Genomic DNA, 21,835 nt, shown 5'->3' with positions numbered 1-21,835 from the left:
CACTCACCTTGGCCTCCCAAAGTGCTGGCATTACAGGCTTCAGCCACCGTGCCTGGTCAATTAGTTTCTTTTTAAAATGCTCAGTAACCATCGATAAGTAAAAATTTTGTTCAGGATCAAGGTAAAGAGAGGACAGACTCTACCTCTGGAAGAACAGGAACCCATGTGTTTATTTCCAGGGCCCGTACATTTGCTACAAATCCTCAAACACTGCTTTAATCTGGCCTTTCCCTTGAAATACAACACACACAGGCCAGGGCATATGATTCTGTTAGAACACCTGAAACTTCTCCTAAATGCCTTCATTGATCTTGAGCTTTAAGTCTTAAAGATACTCATTCTGCCATTTCCAGTCAGACAATCATTTTCCTAACATAGGAGATGTAAAATCCAAATCAGAACAAAGTACTTAGGTGTTCTGTTGTCTGCTGCCACCACGCCAGTACACTGGGCAGAAAAGCCAAATCTTTATTATTCTTCTTGTCAACATCTAACTAAAACAGTCCTTCCTGGTCTCCTTAACATTTCTATAAAGCCTATTCTCATTTGAGGGTTAATCTTTCCTGTTTGTATTCTTAGTGGTCCATGCCACTCTCTTCCAGTCACTTTTGATTTGGCATCCTATTTTCCATCCTCAGTAAATGTCTTTTTCACGCCTGAGGTCACTGGAAACAACCCAGTACTCCTTATAAAATTCCTCCTTTATTCCTCTCTGGTTGATTAGACTGTAAGCACTTTCTAAGACTCCTGAACTATTTTGTCATTGAAATAAAGTCTAGGCCGGGCGCTTTGGCTCATGCTTGTAACCCCAGCACTTTGGGAGGCCAAAGTGATCACTTGAGGCCAGGGATTCAAGACCCGCCTGGCCAAAATGGTGAAACCTCGTCTCTGCTAAATACACAAAAAATTAGCTGGGCGTGGTGTTGGGCACCTGTAGTCCCAGATGCTTGGCAGGCCGAGACATGAGAATCGCTTAAACTCGGGAAGCAGAGGTTGCAGTGAACGGTAATTGCACCACTGCACTCCACCCTGGGCAACACAGTGAAACTCTGTCTCAAAAAAAAAAAAAAAAAGTCTCTATTAATGGAATTTGACTTTCTTCTTTGAATATCTGAAATTAGTCTTCTAAAATAAAAAGCCGGCTGGGCGCGGTGGCTCACATTTGTAATCCTAGCACTTTGTGAGGCCAAGGCGGGTGGATCACTTGAGGACAGGAGTTCAAGATCAGCCTGGCCAACATGGTGAAACCCTGTCTCTACTAAAAATACAAAAAAATTAGCTGGGCCTGGTGGCAGGTGCCTGTAATCCGAGCTACTCGGGAGGTTGAGGTGGGAGAATCGCTTGAATCCAGGTGAAGGAGGTTGCAGTGAGCCAAGATCCGCCACTGCACTCCAGCCTGGGCAACAGAGCAAGGCTCTGTCTCAAAAAAAAAAAAAAGAAGTAAATTTATTTTTTTTCACATCCCACATTACATTTCTTGACTAGCACAGTCAAGGGTGACAGAGAACTACTCTCTAAGGATTACCTGGGGTCTGAGTCATTTCAGAAGATTACACAGAATTTTCCACAGTTTCTGAAAGGTGAAAGCTTTCCAAGACAAAATAAAATCTGGTCGATAGCCTTTTGGATGAAGTCAGGCTGACATGTCACAGCTTTGAGCTAAACAGTGTATTCAAGTCCTACTATTTTGCTGTAAGACCCTGGATAAAGTCTTACAATGTGTAATTTATTCTTGGCCCAAGTTTCAATTCTGCTCTGAAGTAAGGTCACGAGAGAGATTTCCACAAATTTTGGTGAATTCTCTTATTTGTAAAGTTCTTCTGGGAAAGAAGTGGAGTAATTTATTCCAGGACTTGATCTACAAAGTCAAGATAAAGCCCACACTTTGTCTACATATATCTCTTTTCCTAAACTCTTATTTTGGTTAGTGTGCCCTTTCATGTAACACCAATTCTCGGCATGTCAGAATCAGATTCCAGACATGTCGACTTTACAGACATGAACAGGCCCATAGAAGTCCTTTGCATTGCCTAAATTCAGCTCCCATTAGCCACTGAGAGTTAGGATAACTCTTCATTAGGTATAATAGGTTTTTTTTCTTTTAATTTCAATGTAAATCATCACTCTTTATCTTTTAAAAAACTGCCACCATATCCATTTTTTAAAAATTTAGTTTTCCACCAGGAGTTCAAATCCCTAAATCTCTTGCTTTTGCAAATCCTTCTCTTGACTCCCCCAAAGGACTTTTTAAAAACGGATTCTTAAGATCGTCCCCAAGACCACTGGAAAACTCAAAGGTCATTTTTAGATTGACTACTCGAGAGTGGTATACATATTCCCACAACAAAATTATCTAACCCATGACCCTTAACATTGCTTTTAGTAGGCCTTAGGGGAGGAAGCCGTAACAAATCAACCAACTTTAAAATGAAAACTCCTGGAGCTGGAAATGTTCGACACTCATCTTTACAGCTCTTAGCGTGGTAATGGAGAGTGAAGGGAAACGTAGCCAAGAAAGGCATCCAAAAAGACACATTAACCAAAGACTGCTGGATGTTTACTAATATATTTTATAGTCAACTGGTTATCGCGGGGAACCAAAGAAGGGTCCAGGTGCACCAGGTAACCCTCAGAGCAACCCCGACCGCCACCGCCACCGCCGCCGCCGCCGCCGCCGCCGCAGCCAGGGAAGGGCCAAGCAGGCTGCTGTGCGCACGCGCGGCCCCGGCCTTTGTATTCGGGCCGGGATTTAAAAGACCCCTGCGTGCGCGCGCGCTCGCCAGCCAACCTGCCCTGCCGTGAGGGGCGCAAGGGAGGGGCAGTGCTGGCCCCGGCATTACCTGCCCGCGTTCTCCGCTTCCATTCCCCGAGGCAGCTGATGCGGACGGCTCCACCTGCCAGGCACACGGGCGGCCGGTCTCTGTAGTACGCGTCGTACTCACTGCGGTAAGACAACCCCAGAGACCTGGGCCGGATGGCTAGCAGTACCCCAACAGTGGCTGGACTCAAGCTCCTCCCCCAGGCTTCTGCCCTCCGCCACGGACCCCCTTTCTGCGCTACACTTCCGCCTCCTCTGAGCCAAATCCCACGCGTACTGACCGTCACGTGATGCAGGACAGCCCAATCACGCTCACCCTTTTCTCGCAGGGCGCCCCAACTCCGCCGCTTGGCTTTTCGGGAAGGGTGGAGGACCAGAAGACTGGGACTAGGAGCCCTCCGCTGACGTCAGCTTTTGTCCCCAGTATTTTCGGGGACTGGTGGACGCGTGGGCTATAGGGTGCTGACCTTTGGGTGCTGTGTATATGGGATGATGACGCTTATCAGCATTATTTAGTCCTTTCCACCCCGAAATTCGCGCCGATTAAAGACTGTTGCATTATCAGGTAATGAGATGTGAGGGAGAGACTTTGAAAGTGGAAAACCTGGTCGTCGAGGCCACTGTGCCATCTTGGGCCTCAGTTTTCTTATCTGTGAAATGAGGGTGAATGTAAAGCTCTACATAAACCGCTCTCTGCTTTACTTTGGATATGTGAGAATATTAACCTTTGACGTCTACGAGACTAGATCCCATTCGAGCATCACCTCCCATAACCTTACAGACTAACCCCACTTTTACATCTCAGTGGTTCATAATCTTACAAACTAACCTCTCTTTTATGTCCCCGTGGTTCTTACAGCTGGCTTGTTTCATTAGTTCTCCATTTCTGTCACTGGTGTTTGTACTTTATTAAGGAACTCTTAATGGAATAGGCTTTTGGGTTTTTCTAGTTTGCAGGATGATAAAAAACGTGACTGCTGTATTTGTTAGGTTTCCTGAGTTCATGCATATAGTAACAGGTAACTCCAAACCTTCGGTGGTTTACAGCCACAGAAGTTTATTTCTCACTCACGTGACCTGTGAGCTGGGAGATGACTGTGGCTCTGTGCTCCATGAATTTTCTTCATTCTAGGATCCAGGAAAAGGCTCTCGTGAGTAAATAAAGAAAGGTTAATTTGTAGTATATCAATTATTTAAAGTTTAAGTGAAACTTTTAAAACAGTACAGAACTTTTACGAATACCCTGTCCATTAGTAGATACTACTCAGAACCTGGCACATGGTAAATATTCAATGAATGTATGTTGAATGGATGAAAAAAAGCCCATCCTCTCTGATTTTGCCAATGGCTTAGGACCGTCGTCTAGAAAAGTCTTACATCAGGTGGCTTGTCTCAGTTATTTCAGGGAGAGAATTCTGGTGACTGAAAGTGTGTGTGAAGAGAGCAAACTTTTCTCAGGATGTCTGCACTTGGGGAATTACCTTGGGCAGCAAGGGCTTCCCTCACTGTGGGTTGCTGTGCTTCTGGGTCCTGCCAACTCCACTCAGAACCTCAAGAGACCAGGGTCCTCTGCTCAATCTTGCATGGCAAAAGAAAGTTTATGGGAGGAGGCCGGGCGTGGTGGCTCACGCCTGTAATCCCAGCACTTTGGGAGGCTGAGGCGGGCGGATCACCTGAGGTCAGGAGTTCGAGACCCACCTGGCCAACATGTCGAAACCCCATGTCTGCCACCTGTAGTCCCAGCTACTCGGGAGGCTGAGGTGGGAGAATCGCTTGAACCCGGGAGGCAGAGGTTGCAGTGAGCCGAGATCGAACCACTGCACTCCAGCCTGGGCTACAGAGTGAGACTCCATCTCAAAAAAAAAAAAAAAAAAAAGAAAAAAAAAAAGAAAAAAAAAAAAGAAAGCTTATGGGAGGAGTTGTCGGTGAGGACACTGAACCTGAAAATGGTGAAGCACTTGCAGCAAACTGGCTTTTGTCCCATCAGTGTCTCTCTCTCTCTCAACATCCTGCGTCTGAGTCTGGAAGACAAACTTTTTCTGCTTGTGAGCATGGCCCACCAGAGCTGGGGAAGCCTGGGAGATGTGTTACTCTCTTATCTTTGCCATTTGTGCCTCTACTTCAGGAGAGACTTAGTATGATAGGACAAATGATAGAACAACTGCAAAAGACAAGCCAAGTCACTTCAGCTTGTTTCCCTTTCTCCTCTTCGTAATGCCTCCTCTCCCTTTCTGGAACGTAGTGAGCTTACTTCTCTAGTAGCTAATGTTGTGCCAGTTAGTTACATCTTACTGTCAACAAGGCTTGCTATTGGGTAGGATTTGTCCAATAGTAGATTTTCATCCATAAGTGGGTACCAGTGTCCTTACTGCATATGAGGGCTTTTGAGACCAGTACAAGAATTGGTGCTAAAGACAGCAGTTATATTCAGAATAATGATGATGATGATGATGGTGGTAATTATAGCTGTTAACATTTATTGACTGTTTAATATGTGCCATGGACTGCTGTAAGTACTTTGTCTATATTAATTCATTTAATCCTTAGGATTAAATGTGAGTCAAGGTTGCATCTTTGTTTGGGCTGCTATAACAAAATATCAAAAACTGGGTGGCTTTATAGACAACGCACATTTATTTCTTAGAGTTCTGGAGGCTGGGAAGTTCACGATCGGGGTGCCTGAAGATTCAGTGTCTGGTGAGCGGACCCACTTGCTGGTTGATAGATGGTACCTTCTAGCTGTGTCTTCACGTGGTGGAAGGGAAGAGGCAGTTCTCTGGGCCTCTTTTATAAGGGCACTAATCACATTCACGAGAGCTGTGTCCTTCTGACCCAACCACCTCCCAAAGACTTCACCTAATAGCATCATGTTGGTGATTAGGTTTCAACATAGGAATTTGGTAGTGGGGGATGGGACATAAACATTCAGTGCATTGTATATAGTTCAAGTCCAAAAGCTGTCTGCTGGAGAATTCCAGCTTGCCCTGGGGAGGTCAGTTTTTTGTTTTATTTACACCTTCAACTGATTGGATGAGGCCCACCCACATTTTGGAAGGCAATCAGCTTTACTTAAAGTCTACCCACTTAAATGTTAAATCTCATCCAAAAACACTCTCACAGAAACCAAAATGTTTGACCACACATCTAAGCATAATTGCCCAGCCAACTGGACTCCTAAAATTAATAGGTAGTTATTGTTATTATCTACATTTTACAGGCAAAGAAACTGACATACAGAGAGGTTAAGTAACTTGAGCAAGGTCACACAGCTATTAAGTGGCAGAGTCAAGATTATTATTGCCAGGGCAGTGTGGCACCAGAGTCCACCCTCTCAGGGCTCTTTGGGAGCCTCGGCAGAGCGTGAGGAGGCAGAAAGACTTTAGGCAGAAGGATATTCAAAGTGTAAAGAGTCACTGAACATTGATAGCACTAAGTGCCAAATAAAACAAGAAAGCTTTCAAATCAATTACCTCAGCTTCCACCTTAAGAATTAGAGAATGAAGAGTAACTGAAACTCCACATAAGCAAAAGAAAGGAAATGATGAATATTTAGTGTAAAACAATGAAATATTGGGAGGCTGAGGTGGGTGGATCACCTGAGGTCGGGAGTTCGAGACCAGCCTGACCAACATAGAGAAACCCCGTCTCTACTAAAAAAATACAATATTAGCCTGGTGTGGTGGCGCATGCCTGTAATCCCAGTTAGGAGGCTGAGGCAGGAGAATTGCTTGAACCCTGGAGGTGGAGGTAGAAGTGAGCTGAGATTGCGCCTTGCACTCTAGCCTGGGCAACAAGAGTGAAACTCCATCTCAGAAAAAAACAAACAAACAAACAAACAAAAACAACAATGAAATAGAAAACAAAACAAGAGAAAAATCAGTGCCACCAAAGCTTGTATGTTGAGAAGATCAATAAAATTGATAAACCTCTAGTCAGGCTTAATAGAAAAAAGAGACACAATAATATGAAAATGAAAGAAGTTACATAATTACAGATTCTATGTATATTAAAAGGATCATAAGAATATTTTGGCAATTATATTTTATAACTTGAGCAACTTTGATAAAGTGGATGAATTCCCTAAGATACAAACTATCAAAGTTCACTCAAGAATAGATAACCTACATAACCCCATATTTACTAAAGAAATTCAATTTTGTTATGGTTTCGATGGTCATCCCTTCCAAGTCTCATGTTGAATTGTAATACCCAGTGTTGGAGGTGGGGCCTAGTGGGAAGTGTTTGGATCATAGGGGCAGATTTTTTGTGAATGGCTTAGCACCCTCCCTTTGGGGATGAGAGAGTTCTCTGAGTTCACACTAGATCTGGTTGTTTAAAAGTGTGTGGCATGCCAGGCATGGTGGCTCATGCCTGTAATCCCAGCACTTTGGGAGGCCAAGGCAGGTAGATCACCTGAGGTCAGGAGTTCAAGACCAACCTGGCCAACATGGCGAAACCCCATCTCTACTAAAAATACAAAATTGCTGGCCGCAGTGGCCCACGCCTGTGATCCCAGCACTTTGGGAGGCCAAGGCGGGTGGATCACGAGGTCAGGAGTTCAAGACCAGCCTGGCCAAGATGGTGAAACCCCGTCTCTACTAAAAATACAAAAATTAGCCAGGCATGGTGGCAGATGCCTGTAATCCCAGCTACTCAGGAGGCTGAGGCAGGGAATTGCTTGATCCCACCCAGGAGCTGGAGGTCGCAGTGAGCCAACATCGCACCACTGTACTCCAGCCTGGGTGACAGAGTGAGACTCCATCTCGTAAATAAATACATAAATAAATGTAAAAATACAAAATTAGCCGGGTGTGGTGTCATGCAGCATCAAATAAATAAATAAATAAATGTAAAAATACAAAATTAGCCGGGTGTGGTGGCGTGCGCCTGTAATCCCAGCTACTCGGGAGGCTGAGGCAGGACAATCGCTTGAACCTGGGGGGTGGTGGTTGCAGTGAGATTGCACCGCTGCACTCCAGCCTGGGCGACAGAGCAAGACTCCGTCTCAAAAAAAAAAAAAAAAACAAAAGTGTGTGGCACCTCCCCACTCTCTCTTGCTTCCATTCTCGCCTTGTGACATGCCTGTTCCCCCTTTACTTGCTGTGGCTAGAAGCTTCCTGAGGCCCTCACCAGGAGCAGATTCTGGCACCATGCTTCCTGTAGAGCCTGCAGAACTGTGAGCCAAGTAAACCTCTTTTCTTTATAAATTGCCCCGCCTCAGATATTTGTAGCAATGCAAGAATGGAGTAACACAAATTTGTAATTAAAAACCTTCCTGCCGGGCGCGGTGGCTCAAGCCTGTAATCCCAGCACTTTGGGAGGCCGAGACGGGCGGATCACAAGGTCAGGAGATCGAGACCATCCTGGCTAACACGGTGAAACCCCGTCTCTACTAAAAAATACAAAAAAAAAAACTAGCTGGGCGAGGTGGTGGGTGCCTGTAGTCCCAGCTACTTGGGAGGCTGAGGCAGGAGAATGGCGTAAACCCAGGAGGCGGAGCTTGCAGTGAGCTGAGATCCGGCCACTGCACTCCAGCCTGGGTGACAGAGCGAGACTCCGTCTCAAAAAAAACAAAAAAACAAAAACCTTCCTACAACAAAAACGCCAGGCCCAACTGGGTTCACCAGTGAATTACAGCAGACAATTGAGGAAGAAATAAAACCAGTCCTGTTCAGATCTTCCAGAATATTGAAGAAAAAGGAACATTTTCCAACTCATTCTATAAGGGCAACATTACCTCATTACCAAAAGTAGAAAAATGTGGCAAGAAAAGAAGCAACAGGCTAATACTATCATGAATATAATTCTGAACAAAATTTATCAAATTGAATCCAACTATATATATATATATATATTCCAATAATATATAAAAAACAAAATTAACCAGGTAGAGTTCATCTGAGTAATACAAAATTGGTTCAACATTTGAAAATCAGTCTGTATAATTCATCACATTAACACATTTTTTAAAAAGTGTGATTATCTTCATAGATGCGGTTTAAGCATTTGACAAAATCCAACATTCATTTGTAATGAAAACTTTTAGCAGGCCGGGCACGGTAGCTCATGCTTGTGATCCCAGCACTTAGGGAGGCTGAGGCGGGCAGATCATGAGGACAGGAGATCGAGGCCATCTTGGCTAACACGGTGAAATCCCATCTCGACTAAAAATACAAAAAAAAATTAGCTGGGTGTGGTGGTGGGTACCTGTAGTTCCAGCTACTCGGGAGGCTGAGGCCGGAGAATGGTGCGAATCTGGGAGGCAGAGGTTGGAGTGAGCCGAGATTGCACCACTGCACTCCAGCCTGGGTGACAGAGCGAGACTCCGTCTCAAAAAAAAAATTAGTAATGTAGAAACAGAACTGGGAACTTCCTTGTGAACTTCCTCAAGATTGATAAATGACAGCTATTTAAAAAAAAAAAGCCCATCTTTATTCATTGCTCAAGTGCTGGTTTATGTAGAAAATCCTGTGGAACCTACAAAAACCTGGTACAACTAATAAGTGAGATTTGCAAGGTTGCAAGATAAAATATCAGTGTAGGAAGATCAATTGTAGTTTATGTACTAACAACAAACAATTAGAAAAAATACCATTCACAATAGCATCAAAAAGATGAAATATTTGAGGATAGAGCTGACAAAAGATACGCAAGACTTGTATCATAAAAAGTGAAAAGCATTGCTGATAGAAATTGGGTAAGAACTAAATAAGTACATGGATATGTTGTATTCATGGATCAGAAGACCAAATATTGTGAAGATGTTTAAAGATTCAATTTAATGCTAACCATCATCCAGGTAAGCATTTTTGGGTAGAAATTGACAAAATGATTCTAAAATTTATATGGAAATGCAAAGATCTAGAATAACTAAAGCTGGGAGAGCTAATACTGCCTGACTTAAGAATTATTATAAGGCTACAGTAATCAAGACAGTGTTGGCCGGGTGCAGTGGCTCATGCCTGTAACCCCAGCACTTTGGGAGGCTGAGGCAGGCGGATCACCCAAGGCCAGAAGTTTGACAACAGGCTGGCCAACATGGTGAAACCCTGTCTCTGCTAAAAAATACAAAAATTAGCCAGACATGGTGGCACATGCCTGTAGTCCCAGCTACTCAGTAGGCTGGGATGGGAGATAGCTTGAACCCCGGGAGGTGGAGGTTGCAGTGAGCCGAGATCATGCTACTGCACTCCAGCCTGGGCAACAGAATGATTCCTTGTCTCACACACACACAAAAAAAAGACAGTGTAGTATTGGCATCAAGAAAGATAAATATATCAGTGCAACAGAAACAGAATAAAGTCCAGAAGTAGACACATACATACATGGACAAGTGAACTGATTTTCAACTAAGCTTCAAATGCAGTTCAGATATCTATATGCAAAAACAAAACAAAGTTGTACCCATGATGCAGGGCAGGCAAGCCCTTAGCCCAGGAGTGTCACCCGGGAAATAAATAATGCAAGAGTGAGCTGATGATAGAAGAAAACAGTTTTATTGAGGCAGCAGTGTTACAACTCCAAGACTGCTCCTGCAGAGCAAGGCTGCCCCATAGACAGTGTGCTCAGAGTAGCAGCTCAGAGGCAGTTCTCAGTCATACTTATACCCACTTCTAATTATATGCAAATCAAGGGGCTGAGTATGCAGAAATTTCTAGAAAAAGGGAGGTAACTTTTGAGTCTTTACCATGGAAAGGAGTGGTAGCGTCTGGGTGTTGCCATGACAAAACTAAACTGACATGGCACATTAGTTGGTGTGTTTTATGGAGAAGAGCTTCCACGTCTTCCCTATTTTAGTTGCTCCTCAATCCGGTCCTGTATCCAAGCTCCACCTTGGGAGTCAAGTGCCGCCTCCTGCCTCACCTATACCTCACACCATACAAAAAAACAAAATGGATCATGGACTTAAATGTAAAACCCAAAGCTGAAAAACTTCTAGAAGAAAATATAGAAGACATTATTTATGACCCTGGGTTATATTTTTTAAATATAATAGAAAAGGGAAAATTGATAAATTGTACTTCATTAAAATTAAACACTTCTCTCAAAAATTAATAAAAAGCAATAAACTGGGAGAAAATATTTGCAGATCATATCTGATGAAGGGCTTGTGTCCAGAACATATAAAAGAACACTCAAAACCCATAAGAAAACAACTCAGTTTTAAAAATGGGCAAAAGATTTGAGCAGATGAATCACCAAAGAAAATAGAAGCACAAGAAAATAGGGTCATTTGTCATTTAACAATAGGATACATTCTGAGAAATGTCACTAGGTGATTTTGTCATTGTAAAAATATTATAGAGTGTACTTCCACAAATCTAGATGGTGCAGCCTGCTATATACCTAGGCTATATTGTATGGCCTGTGGTTCCTAGGCTACAAACCTGTTCAGCATGTTACTATAGTGAATACTGTAGGCAATTGTAATGCAATAGTAACTATGTATCTAAACTTAGAAAAGGTACAGTAAAAATACAGTATTAGGCCCGGCATGGTGGCTCACACCTGTAATCCCAGCACTTTGGGAGGCCAAGGCATGTGGATCACCTGAGCTCAGGAGTTCAAGACCACTCTGGGCAACATGGTGAAACCCCATCTTTACTAAAATACAAAGAAAACTTAGCTGGGTGCAGTGGCGGGCGCCTGTAGTCCCAGCTACTTGGAAGGCTGAGGCAGGAGAATCGCTTGAACCTGGCAAGCAGAGGTTGCAGTGAGCCGAGATTGAACCATTGCACTCCAGCCTGGGCGACAGAGCAAGACTCCGTCTCAACAACAACAACAACAAACCAAACCAAACAGTGTTAAAGATAAAAAAATGTAGCAGGCACTTACCATGAATAGAGCTTGCAGGACTCCTTGTTGCTCTGGGTGAGTCAGTGAGTGAATGCGAAGGTCTAGGACATTACTGTACACTACTGTAGACTTTATAAACGCTGTACACCTAGGTTACACTAAGTTTATAAAAAAGTAATTTTCTTCGATAATATGTTAACCTTAGCTTTCTGTAACTTTACAAACTTTATAATTTTTTAAACTTTTTGACCTTTTTGTAATAACACTTAGCTTAAAACACACATTGTACAGCTATAAAACATTTCTTATGTCCTTATTCTATAAGCCTTTTTTCTGTTTTTAGTTTTTTTTTTTTACTTTTAAAAATTTTGTGAAAAACTAAGACACAAACACACACATTAGGCTAGGCCTACACAGGGTCAAGATCGTCAATATCACTGTCTTCCACCTCCACATCATGTCCCACTGGAAGGTCTTCAAGGGCAGTACACAAGGAGTCGTCCTCTCCTCTGATAACAGTGCTTTCTGGAGTACCTTCTGAAGGATCCGGCTGAGGCTGTTTTACAGTTAACTTTTTTTTTTTTTTTAAAGAATAAAAAGAGTACACTGTAAGATAAGCATAGAAGTATAGTAAATCGATATATCAGTAACAAGATTTATTGTCAAGTATTATGTAGTGTACGTAATTGTATGTGGTATACTTTTAGATGACTGGCAGCATGGTGTGTTTACACCAGCGTCACCATGAACACATGGTGTTTGACAGTTATGATGTCATTAGGCTATAGGATTTTTTCAGGTTCATTGTAATTTTATGGGGCCATCGGTCATGTATGTGGTCCATTGACTGAAATGTTGTTATGCAGCATATGACTATCAACACATGAATGTCTGTGATCCATTTAAAATTTTTAATATGGTGTGGGGTATGTGTCCAAGGATTTTTATGGTTTTTTATTTTTTTTGCATAAGAAAATATCTGAATCATTAGTCATGAGGGAAATGTAAATTAAAACCAAAATGAGAAACCATTACCCACATATTAGAATAGCTAAAATAGAAAAGACTGACCAGAGCAAATGTTGGAGAGGATTTGAAGGAACTGGATGGGGATGTCTCATATGTCTCATACACTGCTGATGGGAATGTAAAATTGTACAGCTCGGCCAGGTGTGATGGCTCATGCCTGTAATCTCAGTACTTTGGGAAGCCTAGGTGGGTGGATCACATGAGGTCAGGAGTTCTGAGACCACCCTGGCCTGCATGGTGAAACCCCGTCTCTACTAAAAATTATACAAATTAGCCAGGTATGGTGGCACCTGCCTGTAATCCCAGATACTCAGGAGGCTGATGCAGGAGAATCGCTTGAACTCGGGAGCCAAGATCATGCCACTGCACTGTATCCTGGGCGACAGAGCAAGACTGTTTGAGAATGAATGAATGAATTAATTAATTAATAAATAGCCGGGCACGGTGGCTCATTCTTGTAATCCCAGCACTTTGGGAGGCCGAGGCAGGCGCATCACCTGAGGTCAGGAGTTCAAGACCAACCTGGACAACATGGTGAAACCCCGTCTCTACTAAAAATAATTTAGCTGGGCATGGTGGCATGTGCCTGTAATCTCAGCTACTTGGGAGGCGGAGGCAAAAGAATCACTGGAACTAGGAAGGCGGAGGGTGCAGTGAGCCAAGTTCGTGCCACTGCACTCCAGCCTGGTGACAGAGCAAGACTCTGTCTCAAAAAAATAAATAAAATAAAAAATAAAAATAAATAATAAATTTGTATAGCTGCTTTGGAAATTCATTTGGCAATTTCTTTTTTTTTTAATTAATTTTTTTTTTTTTTTTGAGACAGACTCTTGCTCTGTTGTCTAGGCTGGAGTACAGTGGCACTATGTCAGCTCACTGCAACCTCCACCTCCTGGGTTCAAGCAATTCTCCTGCCTCAGGCTCCTGAGTAGCTGGGACTACAGGCGCACACCACCACACCTGGCCAATTTTTGTATTTTAGTAGAGACGGGGTTTTACCGTGTTGCCCAGGCTGGTCTCAAACTCCTGAGCTCAGCCAGTTCTCCCTCCTCGGCCTCCCAAAATGCTAGGATTTTAGGCGTGAGCCATCGCACCTGGCCTGGCAATTTCTTAAAAAGTTAAATATATACCTTCCATATGCTCTAGTAATTCTTCTCCTAGAGATGTACCTAATAAAAATGGAAGCCCATGTTATCAGAAAGACTTCTATACCAGTCTTCCTCATATACAAGCAGTGTCAACCTAAAATAACCAAAAGGGTCAAAATCTAACCTAAAGAGGGTTTATTCAAGCACAAAGAGTAAGAATGGACCACCTAGAAACACCAACTCCAAAGGAATGGAGTCAGCGTTCTGAAGTAAGAAAGTTAAGATTTCATTTGTATAGGCAGAGACAGGAGTTTTTAGCAGGATTTCAACACTTTTCATACAAGATTGGCACAAAGTTACAGAAATTTGGTTGGTTATACGCAGTGTTTCTTTTTGGGAAAGGGTGCATTTAACATTTTTTACAGAGGGTGTAATACTCATGGGTTTTCTGTTATCTGGTCTCAGCAAAGCAGGACAATAAAGGGCAAATTAATCATAACAAGGGTCATTAAGAAGGCAGGAGGTTTTTGTCACTGTCATTTTTCTCTAGTCATTGTATAGAACAAGAAAAGAATGTGAGTTAATATATAATCTGAGAACAGAAGTTGTAACCATATGTACTCAGATTAGTCACATCTCTCTCAAGGCTTAACAGTATTTTTTTTAAGGTTCCAACATCTTTTAAATTTTATTTATTTACACATCAACAACTAGAAACAACCAAAATGTTTACCAATAATTGAATAGATAAACCAATTATAGTCTAAACCCACCTAGCAATAAAAAGGAGTGAATTACTAAGACATGCAACAACGTGGATGAATCTCAAAAAACTGAGCTGCAAGAAATAAGCAACACAAAAAATAGTACATACTGTATAATTCTATTTATGTAACATTCCAGAAAATGCAAACTAACTTATAGTGACAGAAAACAGATCTGTGATTACCCAGGGAAATAAGGCCGTGGAGGAGGGAGGAAGTAGAAAGAAGCACTAAGAAACATCTGAGGGTTTGGGTATGTTCATTATCTTGATTATGGTAATGGTCTCACATATGTCACACATCATATTGTATACTTTAAATATGTGCAGTTTATCGTATGTCAAATATACCTCTATAAAGCTCTTTAAAAATATGAGTATTGTGATTTGTCATACATACAACATTAATCCTTCAGAATTTAGCCTTGCACTAACTTTTTTTTTTTTTTTGAGACAGAGTCTTGCTCTGTTGCCCAGGCTGGAGTGCAGTGGCGCGATCTCAGCTCACTGCAACCTCCACCTCCTGGGTTCAAGCGATTCTCTGCCTCAGTCTCCCGAGTAGCTGGGATCATAGGCGCCTGCTACCACGCCCAGCTAATTTGTGTGTGTGTATATATACATATATATATATTTTAATATATATATATTTTAGTAGAGATGGGGTCTTGCCATGTTGGCCAGGCTGGTCTCAAATTTAGGGCCTCAAGTGATCCGCCCGCCTTGGCCTCCCAAAGTGCTGGGATTACAGGCGTAAGCCACCGTCCCCGGCCCTTGCACTAACCTTTTACTTAAAAACCCATAATCAAAACAATCGAAAAATGCCTGGATTATATTATGTCCATTTCAGATTTCCCGTTTCCCAGTAGCACCAGGTCATAAGGCCACAGCTGTCTGGATGTGGCTCTATTTCGGGTATCAAAAGACGCCAAACACAGGGACAGTGAGTGCCTTTAACTTAACTCACAAGAGGTCACAGGAGGGTGACCTCCCGTAAAAGCACGCAAATGCTCAATGTGTGACTCCACCCCTCCTAAAAAGTGGTAAAGGCGTGCGATTTCCTTTGTGTGCACGAAAGTACAAATGATGTAATAATAGTCCACGGCCTGGCCTTAGACTCCACATCTGCCAGGAAAATTTAACTATAGGGAGAGTGATGGAGGCGCTGTGAGCCTGGGGCTGAGAACGTGTAGGAATTGGTTAAAAAAAAAAAAAAAGTCAGTGTCTTTCTCCCAGCGTCCCACTTCCGCCTGCGTCACGTACCTGCGCCGGCAGCGCTCTTGCTTTCCTGTCCGGTGCGATCCCCAGTCACTGTACTTTGGGTCCGGCACGCTTGCCGTCTGCTTCGTGTGCCCTCACACCGGTTGCCCAGCATCCCTGCAGTTCGCGGTACAGTCTCTTCTAGGGCGCATGTATAGGGGCAGAGCGAAGTGAAGTCCACAGTTCTAGAGGTAGAAGGGGCGCGGGGAAACCACCTGGTGTCGGCCTTCCGCTTGCTGATCAAGAGCTCGCTTTAATGCCGCAGGCCAGCGCCCCTCACTGATAAACGTTTGGGACTGGGCCTCGGCCTGGAGGGCGTTCGTCCTCTCCTTGCCCTCAGCTCATATAGGAGGAAACCGAGGCGTGGCATTGGGCGAGAACCCTGGTGCCCTGACCGCTCACTTCCCGCACCTCCGCCGCCGGTGTCTCGTATCCAGCGCTGGCTGGAGCGCCTCAGCCCTGGCGCGGTGTAGTTATGAGCTGGAACTTCTGACACTGCCCCTTCCTTCCCCGTCCAGCCTGCCGACCATGCCCGCGGGCGTGCCCATGTTCACCTACCTGAAAATGCTGACAGCCAGTCTCCTGGCCATGTGCGCAGGGGCAGAAGTGGTGCACAGATACTACCGACCGGAGCTGGTGAGTGCGGGAGGGCTCATGTTTTATTTTTGAGCCAAATGCATCTCATTTCTTTGTTAATTACCCAGCCTTAAGCATTCCCTTACAGCAATGCAGATGCTCCTGGACCACTCCATTCTCCCTGTGGCAGCAAAAGTGATCTTAAACGAAATTAGGATCACATTTGCTCTGGGCCCAAAACCTTTGGATGGCATCCCATTGCATCTAGGGCAATGCATGGCCTGTGAGGTCTTACACAGTCTGGCCGCTGCCTACCTGTGGCCCATCTGCCACCATTTTACCAGTTCTTTCCCCTGTTAACATTCACACCTGCTTCCTTGCTGTTTCTCCAATTCATCAAACCTGTCCCCATTTCGGGGCCATTCTTTTTCTTATCCTTGGCATGTCCTCCTCCCTTCTACCCCCCAACAACTTGGCTTGGTTTCCTTCTTCAGAACTTCAAGTCTTAGCTCAAATCTCTCCTCCAGCAATGAGGGTCCTTGGGCTAGCTCCCAAAGAATTCCTCCTCTGCGATTCCGTCTCATCCTTTGTTTCCATAGAGCACTTGTCTGCAGTTCTTTGTCTATTCATTTGTTCTTTGTCAGTTTGCTTCAGTAGAATGTAAGCTCCAGACTGTGTCTGTCTGGTTCATTCTTGTATCTCAACTGCTTGGAATGTAGCAGACACTCAATAAGTGTTTGTCGAATGAAGGATGAGTGAATATAGGTATTCAAAGGAGGGAGACATTTAAATTAATTTTAATAAGCATTCATTAAATTAGGAACTGAGATTGAAGGTTCTTTTCAGGAATTGTAGTCTTGGGGAGGTGGAGATGAGAAAGTATGGCGCAGATGATTATAAGAATGTGCTGTTATGCTATAGGTGTGAATAGTGGTTTGGAGCACAGTATTGGGAGCAGTCATTTCTGTTTGGACTCTGCCTGGACAGGTAACACTTACAGAGAATCATTAGTGTTTCTTTTTAAAGAAATTTTTATGAAAAATAATTTTTAAAAAATTAGAGACAGGTCTCATTCTGTTGCCCAGGTTGGAGTGCAGTGGTGCAATCAGAGCTCACCGCAGCCTCACATTTCTGGGCTCAATCAATCCTCCTGCCTCAGCCTCCTAAGTAGCTGGGATGACAAGTGTGCACCGTCACACCTGGCTAATTTTTAAATTTTTTGTAGAGACAAGGTCTCAAAATGTTGCTCAGGCTGATCTCCAACTCCTGGCTTCAAGAAGTCCTCCCACCTTGGCCTCTGAAAGCGCTGGGATTACAGGTGTGAGCCAGTGTGCCTGGCTCCATTTGTATTTGCACTTAGGTTGTATTTTTATTTTTTGAGTTCGAGTCTCACTCTGTCACCCAGGCTGGAGTGCAGTGGTGTGATCTGATTTCACTGCAACCTCTGCCTTCTGGGTTCAAGCAAATCTCATGCCTCAGCCTCCTGAGTAGCTAGGATTACAGGCGTACACCACCATGTGTAGCTAATTTTTTCTATTTTTTGGTAGAGATGGTGTTTCACTGTGTTGGCCAGGCTGGTCTTGAACTCCTGGCCTCAAGTGATCCACCTGCCTCTGCCTCCCAAAGTGCTGGGGTTACAGGCGTGAGCCACCGTGCCTGGCCCATTTGTATTTTTAACATGAGTTAATTGTCACTACAATTTTGAAGGTGTAATTCCTGTTTTCACATGAGAAACAGATTGAGAAGAGTGAAGTTGATTTCTCAAAGTCACATAGCTTAATGAGGTGATTGAAGGATCTGAAACCCAAGCTTTCTGTTTTGTATGTCTCTTTTTCGCTCCTGTTCATAAAATAATCCAGTACTCTTGTAAAACATTCAAACTGAATTCAAGTATGTAGAGTAAAAAGTGAAAATCCCCCCTCTTATAACCTGCTTTCTCCTGTCTGCTCCCCACACGTAACTACTGTGTCTTGTTTGGTGAATATCCTTCGCCTCTTCTCACTGGTGTTGAATGCCCACTGATACGGGTTGGATATTTGTCCCTTCCAAACTGCACGCCAAAATGCGATCCCCAATGTTGGAAGTAGGGCCTGGTGGGAGGCGTTTGGGTCATGGGAACGAATCCGTCATGAATGGCTTGGTGCCCTCCCTGTGGTGATGAGTGAGTTCTCACTTTATTAGTTCACGAGAGCTGGTTGTTTAAAAGAGCCTGGCTTGCTCTCTCACTCCCTCTCTTGCCATGTGTTACACCTGCTCCCACTTTGCCTTCTGCCATGAGTTAAAGCTTTCTGAGACCTCACCAGAAGCTGGACCAATGCTGGTGCCATGCTTGTACAGCCTGCAGAACCACAAGTCAAATAAACCTTTTTTCTTTATAAATTACCCAGCCTCGGGCAATGCAAAATGGATGAATGCACCTGTGCATGCGTGGACTCACACACACACAGTTTGTGGAATGTTTTTCCTTCATGTGAATAGGAGTTCATGTACACATTTCTCTGCAGCTTCCTTGTTTTGGTTAACATCTACATAAATAGACGTTTGTGTATATTAAATCTTTTTAACTATTGCATAGTATTTCATAATATAACTATGACATTTATTTGATCAATCCCTTATTGACATTTAGGTAGTACGTAGTTTTTGTACAAACAGTGCTGCAAGAGCTCTTTCTTACAACTTCAGAGTGCTTTTCTTTTGAAAAGGGTTCTATTGAGCATCAGGGATACCTAGTGGAGACAAAGTGACAAGAACCTTCCACAGTAATGCAGTTTAGTGTATAGCTTGTGCAGGAATAGACATCAGGCAGGCCTTGCAAAAGAAGGAATGCCTGGGATTTGCCCTTGGGAAATTGACCTTTGATTCACCCATTTCATTATAATTGGGAATGTGCAAGGGTTGTTACAGCAGCTACCTGTACCTTGGGAGGAGATAGAATGAAGCCACGGTCTTTAGAAGGGCCATATTGAAGGATCTAAGGCCACCTCAGTTTGATTGGTTGGTGACATTGGCAATGAAGTATCTCTGTAGGAACTTGAAGGCCCAGGTGGCTGGCTGTGTGTCGGAAGCAGTGTGCTTCATTAACATTTATATGTTCTTTACCTAAGGTCTTTTGGTATTGCTCCAGCAATTACTGTCACTATTGTTAACCACTTTGTTCTTTGTAACAAAGCCGGATCACAAGTCCTTTAGTCTGAGAACTGGAAGGTCTGGGCAGAGTCGAACAGAGGAGACCATGATGACTGCCCAGACTTGTGCTTTAGTGCTGGGTTGGGGAGAACTGCTACAGGTGCTTTGTTTTAGTTGTCCATCTCAGATCATCTGAATAGCAAAGGAGACGACTCTGTTGTAGTTCAGGTTGAAAGCTAGGAGTTGTCTTTAATTCTTCTCTCATACTGTACATATCAGTAGATCCCATTGGATTAACCTGAAAAGTACATCCAGATGCTGCCTGCTTCTCACCACCTCTGTTGCTGCTACCCAATTCAATCCACTGTCAGTTACTTTCACCTGTTGTTGTAATAGCTTTCTGACCTGTCTTCTGCCTTCCACTCTTGCTCTCCTGTGGTCTATTCTCAGCAAAGCTACTGTTGTCATCTCTGTACACTTGAATGAAGACATGCCACTCTTCTCAGAACTCTCCAGTGTCTTCCCATTTCAGCGTGAAAAACACTGGAGACTTTATCTCCCCACTCCCTTTTTCCTCTGCCCTTTTCTCCCCTTAACCTCCCCGTGAATACTTTGTGCCGGCTATACTGACAATCTTGCTTCTCCTTGAACATGAAGCCACACTCCTGCCTTAGGTCCTCTGCACCTGTGGTTCCATCTGCCTGAAATGCTCCTAGGTAACTGCATGGCTGACTCCCTCATCCTGTTTCATGTCTTTTTTCAGAAGTCATCTTCTGAACACCAGTAAGTACACAGAAAGATGCTCAGCACTATTAGCCACCAGAGAAAGGCAAATCAAAACCACAATGAAATACCACCTCATATCCACTACAATGGCTATAGTAAAACAGATAGTAACAAGTGTTGTCAAGGATGTGGAGAAACTGAAAGCCTCACGCGTTGTTGATGGGAATATAAAATGGTGCAGTGGCTTCAGAAAAGCCTGGTAGTTCCTCAAGCAGTTAAACATTAGAGTTTCCATATGACCTAGCAATTCCACTTTTAGGTTTATGCCCAATAGATGTGAAAACACATATCCACACAAAAACTTGTATATGAATATTCAGAGCAGTATTATTCATAATATCCAAACGGCGGAAAATCCAAATGCCTTTTAGCTGATGGATAGATGGTATATCCATACAATGGAGCATTATTGAGTAATAAAAAATGAAATACTGATACAAGCTACAACATTGATGAACCTTGAAAACATTACGCTACATGAAAGAACACAGAGGACCACATATAATATGATTCAATTTATAGAAAATATCCAGAATAGGCAAATCTATATAGACAAAAAGAAGACTAATAGTTGTCTATGGATATGTGGGGGAGGGTTGTATGGAAATGAAAGTGGCTGCTAATAAGTATGGGGTTTCTTTTTGGGGTAATGAAAATGTTCTAAAATGTATTGTGGTGATAGATGCACAACTCTGAATACCTTCCTTGAATGCAAGGATTTTGTATTTTTTTGCATACTGCTTTATGCTTTGCATATAATAGGCACTTAATATTTTTGAATTAATAAATCAATTCCTAACGCTTATTTTCTATGCCATGCACATGGTAGAGAGTCAGTAGATGGTGCAGGAGTGAATTTCCAAATGTGGAAAGTTTTATTCAAAGCTGTGAACCTGTCCATTGATTGCGATGCCAGCTATCCTCTGTGAGTCCTGCAGTACGTAATACCGAAGACCTTGCCAGGATGATAGACTCATAAACACAGGGTTAGAGAGGGACTTAGATCAACCAGAGCGTCTCATAATAAAGATCTATCATTGAGTAGCAAGTAGGGGAACTTTTTGTTATTTTTTACTCTTTAAAGTCTTTCAGGTTACATTGAATTGCAGCCTTATTAAGGGTTAGAAATTTGTGTTTTTTTGTTTTGTTTTTTTTGCAGACAATACCTGAAATTCCACCAAAGCCTGGAGAACTCAAAACGGAGCTTTTGGGACTGAAAGAAAGAAAACACAAACCTCAAGTTTCTCAACAGGAGGAACTTAAATAACTATGCCAAGAATTCTGTGAATAATAAGTCTTAAATATGTATTTCTTAATTTATTGCATCAGACTACTTGTCCTTAAGCACTTAGTCCAATGCTGACCGCAAAAGGAGGTGCTCAGTGGATGTTTAGCCTATACGTTGAAATTTAATTATGGTTTGATTGATATTTCTTGAAAATCAATCAAATATGTGCCAAAGCACATATCATCAGACTCATGAATATGGTTTGAAAGATAGTCAGTCTTGAATATAATTTGAAATAGAATATTTGTAAGTCTACTATGTGGGTTGTCTTTATTTCATATAAATTAAAAAATTATTTAAAACTA

The 21,835-nt window shown here is 42.9% G+C and overlaps 2 protein-coding genes across 10 annotated transcripts in view; one reads left to right on the top strand and one right to left on the bottom strand.

The window, feature by feature from the left end:
- The window catches only part of TDG (thymine DNA glycosylase), a 22,645-nt gene extending 19,570 nt beyond the window's left edge, over positions 1-3,075 (bottom strand). For all 5 annotated transcript variants that reach the window (XM_005572060.4, XM_074007642.1, XM_015431465.3 and 2 more), the window contains exon 1: positions 2,841-3,075. In XM_005572060.4, the coding sequence (XP_005572117.3) occupies positions 2,841-2,863 (23 nt within the window). In that variant the 5' untranslated portion in view covers positions 2,864-3,075. The remainder of the gene's footprint in view (positions 1-2,840) is intronic.
- UQCC6 (ubiquinol-cytochrome c reductase complex assembly factor 6) lies at positions 2,734-21,835 on the top strand. Of its 5 annotated transcripts, none has more exons than XM_005572064.3 (3): positions 2,734-2,946; positions 16,270-16,387; positions 21,402-21,835. In XM_005572064.3, exons 2-3 carry the CDS (start codon positions 16,280-16,282, stop codon positions 21,507-21,509), a joined length of 216 nt encoding a protein of 71 aa, XP_005572121.1. In that variant the 5' UTR covers positions 2,734-2,946; positions 16,270-16,279; the 3' UTR covers positions 21,510-21,835. The 5 variants fall into 5 exon arrangements, with proteins under 5 accessions (XP_005572121.1, XP_005572120.1, XP_005572119.1 ...); XM_005572063.4 differs by lacking the exon at positions 2,734-2,946 and adding an exon at positions 3,177-3,383; XM_005572062.4 differs by lacking the exon at positions 2,734-2,946 and adding an exon at positions 15,802-15,880.

Source organism: Macaca fascicularis, chromosome 11 (assembly GCF_037993035.2).
Source record: "Macaca fascicularis isolate 582-1 chromosome 11, T2T-MFA8v1.1".
In the NCBI taxonomy this organism is placed as follows: domain Eukaryota; kingdom Metazoa; phylum Chordata; class Mammalia; order Primates; family Cercopithecidae; genus Macaca; species Macaca fascicularis.
The sequence above is the reverse complement of the archived record's forward strand: the minus strand, read 5'-3'. Positions and strand labels throughout refer to the sequence as shown.